Source organism: Gymnogyps californianus, chromosome 3 (assembly GCF_018139145.2).
Source record: "Gymnogyps californianus isolate 813 chromosome 3, ASM1813914v2, whole genome shotgun sequence".
NCBI lineage: Eukaryota > Metazoa > Chordata > Aves > Accipitriformes > Cathartidae > Gymnogyps > Gymnogyps californianus.
This window is the reverse complement of record NC_059473.1, coordinates 122,804,593-122,812,719: the sequence shown is the minus strand read 5'-3', so window position 1 is coordinate 122,812,719 and position 8,127 is coordinate 122,804,593. Positions and strand designations below refer to the sequence as shown.

The following is an 8,127-nucleotide window of genomic DNA, read 5'->3' as shown; positions in this document are numbered from 1 at the left end:
ATTACAGCAGGAAGTATGAGATATACAAAGCAGTTGATTCATAGAAATTTGGAAATGCAGAGGGGGAATGAATTTTATTTTTTTACTTCTAAAAATGGAAGGAGGAGAGAAGGAGGAAAAGAAAGAAAACATTACCTTGCTACTTGAGAAAAAGCCAGGAAATACACAGGAGAAAGATGCATTATGTATTCAGAGAAATGAAAGCTCCATAAAAAATAAATTAAATCCTCATTCTCCCCTTTTCAGAGATGATTCTGCCAGTGGTGTTCCTGTGTCTCACAGCTGTGCTGCCTCTGTCCACTGGAGAGGTAGGATCCACACTTTGTACTCAGAAAGTCTGGATGGGACCCAAAGCACTTGTGGTCTGACTGAATATGGCTTTTCCTATGCACACCGATCATATGCAGAAAGAGTCTGATTAGATATCTAGGATCTGGAAAGCATTCATCCTTAAAGTCCATTTAATTTCAAAGCAGTAGACTGGTTCCACACTTGCACACTAAACCATCTGTAGACTTAGTGTTACTTATGAGTTGGGTCAGAGAGAACTATATTTTCCAGAAGCTGCCATACACAGATCCAGTAATCTGGATCTCCCAAAGATCCAGCCCTCTTCCTCTTAATTCCTGACAGTTTTACAGGCAGCAGTTACCTAACTCTCTCCCTTTCTCATCCTACAGGTCATGAGCTACGTGCCTCTCCCTTTGCTCACACTCCCATCCTCTCAACATGTATCACTGATTTCCCTCAAACAGCTAAACGAACTAACATACTCAACACACACTTAGAGTGGTTCCTTCCAACCCATACTTAGTCTGAAGTTCGAAGTTTGCTACTTCTGCTTCAGAAACACTAATGTGACTGAAGGCTTGACTACATTTCCACCTAATTCTTCAACTTCTGCTCTCCATACTGCAGTCTAGAAGACTAGTGAGAATGGTTGTAAAGAGGAGGCTGAGTTCTTCACATGGCTATTTTTTAATTAGAAAATACACAAAAAGTTTGAGAAATTCTATCAGTTATGGCAGGAGTGGAAGAAAATGTATGGCATGAAAAACATAGGCACAATTTTTTGTTCAGTGGCATGTCCTGACGAAGCACCACAAGAGGTCTGTGATGATCCTGTGATTAAACAACAGGTTCCTTCAATAAAAAAACATTGATAAACATGTTTAAAATACCGAGGAAGGGCAATGCATCATAAGAACATTCATGTCTTCAGCTCATTTTTAGATCCTGTTTCCTCAAAACCTCATGAAGGAAATTATAATAATAGTAAAATAAGTCTGATTCAGTTGCCTAAATTTAAGAGTTCACAGGCACACAAGGTGTTCCAGGCTATCTCAGCTGTCCACAGAGGACTGGCAGATATGATGCAGGAACCAGTGTTATTACTGCTAAGCTCTACGCTGTGGAACTACTGAAAGTGCTACTCCACATGGAAGCACGCCTAGAGATACTTAGGAGACAAAGCGTATCACAGTACCTGCTCCATCACAAGGATCATCTCCTTGGTTGATATTAGAGTATTTTGGTATTTTAATATTTCCCAGACAGGATACAGGATCTAGTTACATTCAAATGAAAAAGAAATATAACATGTTCTTTCAATTTAGGAACCTGAAAGTCTCGATGCTCTGTCAACTAGCAAAGCAGGTCAGCAAAAGTTGATTGTTGACAGACATAATGCCCTCAGGAGAGGAGTAAAACCAACTGCCAGCAACATGTTGAAAATGGTAAGTTGCATGCTGTAAATCTATTTTTAATGAGTAATGCACTCTATGAGAGATACAGGACTGTATGCAAGGTCACATTGTTTTATTTAGCCACAAATTCACTCTCCAGACCTTTCCTAAGGACTGAGCATAGCCAGCCATAAAGCTGGGCAGGTGGAAAAAAAAGTCTGGAAAATTTTGTGGTATATGAACAATAATGACTCTTTCTTTTGGAGGAAAAAGAAAAGGAAAAGGAGGAGCCATGGCATTATTCTTTTCTTTCTGATGCATACTTGATCAGTCTTCACAGTTTCTATTCTCCTGGGTGCATAGTAACTTTGTTCCTACTCCCCCTACCCCCAAAAAAAGAGGAAGAAAAGGATTTTTTATATGATTTTTTCTGATTTGAAGTGTAATTTCCAAATGTTGTTCCTTCATGAGGGGTTATTAATTGGTACGCGTCTAAATGACTAATATTTTCTTCTTTCATTAAGGAATGGTGTCCTCAGGCTGCAAAGAATGCCCAAAAATGGGCCAATCGATGTACTTTAAGTCACAGTCCTGGTAACATGAGGAGAACCAGTAAGTGAAGCATGAGTGCTAACTGAATGATGTCATACACGTTATTGATGTGATCACTTTGTTGTTTGTTTGGGTTGGGGTTTTTTTTGAGATGCCATTTATATTCAATCTGATTTTGTTGGTTCATGAGACAAAGGCAAAATTCTAGATATAAATCTGCCCAGTAAGTGATAAAAGTTCAATCCCATTCTCATCCCAGTTGCATCAGTTTTACATAGGTATATCCCATTTTCTTCAGTAGGTGAAAAAAATTGTAGCAAGAAAACATATTCTCTCAAAATATCCATCAGAAAGAAGAGAACCTAGATCCAGTTTACTGCAGAAACCAGCTTGCATGAGCTGGATGAAACTGTCTGGGAAGGAAGGGGCAAAGGGCGAAGGTCCAAAACCGGCTAGTGGTGCTATGCATAATTTCTAAGACAAGACTCATGTTTTTTAAATCCCCTGGCAACTTGCAACCTATAGCTATCTTGGAGGCTCATGTAAACACTTCAGTCATTGCATATTGAAGTTACAGCTATACTATGTTAACAATAGCCATGATCAGCGCCCGGTGTGATGTTGACTGAGTGCTGTCTATACCGTATGTAAGACGTGGACTGTCCTTCAGTCCCCATACTTTTTGCCTAAAAACCAAATCCTCTGGTTCTTGCTAATGTGAATCCCAGATGACAAATAATGTTTATGCAGTAGGGTTGGACCTGAATAAAAACAGTAGGTGAAGACAGTGTAGACACCTTCTTGTGTGCCAGAAGTAAGCTTTGAATTATTGTGATTTTCCCAAGATTACTGAGCTGTCACCTGAATAATTACTAGGTTGCTAACTTTCAAATAGCAAAATTACAGTCATGAATCTGTGGTGCACATGTGCAGGTGTATCTACAGACAGGCAGAAGGTCTGTCAACAACCAAACTACCAGTCAAACAGGCTGGCCGTGCTGCAAACTGGTCAAGTGACAACTTCAGTATTGACAAAAGGTGATGTCACTGAACTGGAAAAAAACCCACCCTGCTGTCCCGTCTAGGATGAGGACTTCCACGGAAATCATACCACCTTTTGCTGTCTTTTTCTCACATGTGTATCTTTTATGCATTTCTCAGTATCTTTCTGTTTTCAGCTGTACAATGTGGCGAAAATCTCTTCATGTCATCCGCCCCTTTCCCATGGCCAGATGTTGTTCAGGCCTGGTACGATGAGGAGAAAGATTTCAAATATGGAACTGGAGCAAAAACACAAGGTGCTGTGATTGGCCATTACACTCAGGTAAATGCAACTTTTTTATATTTCAGGCTGAATAAATAAATATCTACGTTAGCTAAGCAACTTTTACCCTCTCATTATCTTTAAAAGGAATAAGTACAATGGAGACACAAGAGTTATTCTGACAAAACAAGACAAAAACTTTATAGGCTAAGTGTCTTTACAGTGTAAAGACACTGGTATTTCAAAACTTCAGGAAGAAACACATGGAAGAAACTTATTTGTTTGTTTAACATCTGAAAACTTCTCAGACACTGACATCTGAAATTTACTCAGACACTGGAAGAATAAGGTTATGCAAGTATCAGGAAGGAAATACAAATAGGTTTCTTACGGTCTACAGAGTTCCATTGACTCAGAGTTTCTAGTTGGACAATGGCTTATGATAACCTGCTCTGTTTACCTGCATGAAACACAGGATACAAAATTTTGCATCATGATTCCTACATCTTCTTCAACAGTTTTAAATGAATGAAAACATATATAATTGAGACAGTTTAACTCAGATGTTTTTTATATATGTGTGATAAATTATTATCATTATATCCTAAGTGTTCTTTGGTTCAGGGGTGAAAGCAGGGAAAAAAAATGTTTTTCTAGCAAGGTGGGACTTATATTTTACTATAAAGGGTAAATAAAGTGACTTAACTTGGTTGCAAATGTTTCTGTAATGCATATTGTACTTAAATGATTTTCAAATGTATATTTTTCATTCTCCCATGATTTTTATTCTTATACCTACAGGTGGTTTGGTACAATTCTTATCAAATTGGATGTGCTGTCGCTTTCTGTCGCAACAGTAAATACAAATACTTTTATGTCTGCCATTACTGCCCCATGTACGTATTGATTCTGATTCTGGAACTTCTTATTACATTATCCAAATTAGTCAGGAGATGGTGAAATTTGTAACAGGGCACATCACCCATAGCTGAGGAACAGGTCTGAAGAGTGTATTAGGAATATGAAAAGACAGAATTATACTCATCAAAAGAATTGTCAAACAAGCAAAAGCATAAAACACATAAAAGCCACACTGATTTTCAGATTAAATTTAATTTGCCCAAAAATCCTAATTTTCATAAATATTAAAAATAAATCACAAATAAATCACAGTAAATCACAAATATTTTCCACATTCTACTTGAAATCTTGGTTCAGAAAGACATATCAATATGTACAGTACCGTGAAGACTATAATTAATACCAAAAGCTTTAGTGGAAATTTTAAGGTAGAGTGATGATTTCATAAAATTTTCCCATTCACATTGTAATATATTGTGGTGGGTCGACCTTAACTGACCACCAATAGTCCACTAAGCCGCTTTATCACTCCCCCTCCTCAACAGGACAGGGGGAGAAAAAATATGACAAAAAGCTCGTGGGTCAAGACAAGGACAGGGAGATCACTCACCAGTTACCATCACGGGCAAAATAGACTCGACTTGGGGAAATTAACTTAATTTATTACCAATCAAACAGAGTAGGATAATGAGAAATAAAAACAAATCTAAAAACAGCTTCTACCCGCCCCTCCCTTCTTCCCAAGCTCAGCTTCACTCCTGATTTCTCTACCTCCTCCCCTTGAGCAGCGCAGGGGGACAGGGAATGGGGGTTTGGGTCAGTTCATCACAGGTTGTCTCTGCCGCTCCTTCCTCCTCACTCTCCTCTCCTGCTCCAGCATGAGGGCCTATCCATGGGAGACAGTCCTTCATGAACTTCTCCAACGTGAGTCCTTCCCACGGGCTGCGGTTCTTCATGAACTGCTCCAGCGTGGGTCCCTTCCACGGGGTGCAGTCCTTCAAGAACAGATGGCTCCAGTGTGGGTCCCCCGCGGGGCCACAGGTCCTGCCAGGAGCCTGCTCCAGCGTGGGCTTCCCACGGGGTCACAGCCTCCTTTGGGTGCATCCCCCTGCTCTGGCATGGGGTCCTCCACGGGCTGCAGGTGGATATCTGCTCCACCGTGGACCTCCATGGGCTGCAGGGGACAGCCTGCCTCACCATGGTCTTCGTCCCACGGGCTGCAGGGGAATCTCTGCTCCGGCGCCTGGAGCACCTCCTCCCCCTCCTTCTTCACTGACCTTGGTGTCTGCAGAGCTGTTTCTCTCACATCTTCTCACTCCTCTCTTCTGGTTGCTGTTGCACAGCAGTTTTTACCCTTTGTTAAATACGTTATCACAGAGGCGCTACCACCGTCACCGATTGGCTCAGCTTTGGGCAGCAGCGGGTCTGACCTGGAGCTGGCTGGCATTGGCTCTGTCTGAAATAGGGGCAGCTTCTGGTGTCTTCTCACAGAAGCCACCCCTGCAAATTCTGGCCCCCCACCCCTTACCGAAACCTTTCTAGATAAACCTAACACATATATAAAAATTGTTTGACATATAATCAAAGACTGAGTGTAAATTAATATATGTATGCATCTGTATAATGAAGTTTTATTCTCAGATATGTTACAGTGACTTTATAGCTTATGTTGGTAATGTTGATGTTTCAGGGGGAATCTACGAAGTTCAATTCAGACACCCTACAAAAAAGGAGAACCCTGTGGTGATTGCCCTAATGCTTGTGAGAACGGATTATGCAGTAAGTTTTAAGCATTTTAATTGTGACTTGGGTAAAGTTGATGCTTTAAAAAAATACCAGTTAATTTATGCAAATGGAAATTTTTTGAAATTATTTGTTCAAATACAGGGCCAAAAGCTCTATTACAGAATCACACTTCACCATGCTAGGTGCTTTACTTAGGTGGGACAATTTGTGGAGTGAAACCAAAGAAGGAGTCTATGATAAGGGTGGGCAAATGTTAGACAGTGGTTGGTGTACATTGGGATGCAGATACCCTCCACTTCACGGATCAAGATATTCATATGGCCTAGATACCTTTATTAAAGATGACAATGTCTGGGTCTCCATATGGAAACTCTCATGAATACTTCCTAGCATAAGAAGATGCATTGACTGAAAGTGAGGTCAAAGATACGTTTATACCAATGGTAGCACAGAAATCTGAGCTCCAGATTTCCAGCTGCAGTTTATATGCTTTTCAATACCCAGGAGAGGCAATTTTCATCCTTGAATCGAGGAAATGCAAGGGAAGGAGGGGACTTCTTTACCTTTTTTTCTTCTTCCTCCTTTGAACAATGGCAGCTGATCAAGTAGCAGTAGCAACACACTTGATAAAAGCAAGTAGCAAATCTGAGTTTTAAGAATTCTAACAGAAAATAAAAATATATGGGCTGAGTCTCATAATGCGAGACTTAATTTCAATCTTCTGTTACGGAATTAACCTAATTCTCATCATGGGCTGTAGTATAAAAGAAGAAAGCTTCAAAACATCTTGCAAGTTCAGTGAGAAATCTCCTTGAAAGAGCTAAGAATTTTGTATGTGTGGTCAAAGGTTTTGGATGCTGCTGTGGAGTAAATGGCAACAAAGAGGAAAAAATTACAGAGAAAAGAAATATTGATGAAAAATTATTCTGAAAGAAAACGTTGCAGGTTTTCATTTCCCATTTATGATTAATTTTGTGTTTCAATTCATTTTCAGCCAAACTTTGAAAGTTTGAAGATGTTTATTCCAACTACCTTGGCAAAGTCTCCTGGATGTACCCATAGCTTCATCAAGTTCACTGCCCTGCTTCCTGCCAATGCAAAACTGAAATAAGATAACAGGCTCAACTTTTCCCTTCCTGGACATCCATCTCCTTAGTGACTTCTTTCACAAAAACAGATTCCATCCTGCCTCTCCTACATATGCAGAAGGACTAACTTCAGTCCAGTGGCTCACACGAGAAAAAGCTGTAGGAGGATGTATATATTCTATTCATACAACGGTGTACAAATAGTGGAGATCTTAACTGAAATTTCACATTTGGGTACCAGACATATATTTAATGATTAGCTTCTCACATCTTTCTTTTCCCAAAATGTTATCTAAGGAGCGTTATTTAAAGTTCTGTGGTTCCATATGTTTCAGATGTTCTCAGCATAGATGGGTAGTCCTTGGTCATGCAACTAGTGTTGACCAACATTTTAGACTATTGTACTGTTAACAGGACCAGCAGATAAACAGGATTGCTTGAAATATGTAGTTCTCAAAAGGAATTAGGAGAGCAGAGCAGTTTCCACTAGAACTATTCTGGTTTAGAATCTGTGTCTTTTGCTGACATACGTTCTACCATAAAATGCCCAGTTGTAAAAAAAAAAAAAAAGTGTAGTTCATTTAAACTAATGATCCTGCTTATAGTGTAAGATTGCACTTAGCATAAATACAAGTAACCAAACCTGCCTTCTAATGAAAAAGAACTGTCTGAGAAAAGAGCTTAATTCACAATAATAAATAGCCAAGGGGGAATATCCCTGCATTTGGAAACTTTGCTTTTAATAACAAGTAGAGGTGTTTTCCAAAATTATTTTTTCAATATCTGCTTTTGCTGTATCAATCATTAAATTACCCATTCTTCACTGACCAATTCACTGTAATTTTCATTCTGTCTTATTACCATGAAATACAGTTCACTAAACTTCCGCCAACTTTGTGACTTTATTAGCACTAGGTCTTGAAGAGAGTCT

The 8,127-nt window shown here is 39.5% G+C and overlaps 1 protein-coding gene across 1 annotated transcript; it reads left to right on the top strand.

Annotated features, from left to right (window-relative positions):
* Positions 1-248: 248 nt before the first annotated feature.
* On the top strand, positions 249-7,113 carry LOC127014406 (cysteine-rich venom protein pseudechetoxin-like). Its single transcript, XM_050893775.1, has 8 exons — positions 249-308; positions 681-731; positions 1,617-1,736; positions 2,210-2,297; positions 3,416-3,561; positions 4,303-4,397; positions 6,053-6,141; positions 7,103-7,113. The coding sequence occupies exons 1-8, from the start codon at positions 249-251 to the stop codon at positions 7,111-7,113; spliced, it is 660 nt and encodes a 219-aa protein (XP_050749732.1).
* The last annotated feature ends 1,014 nt before the right edge of the window (positions 7,114-8,127 follow it).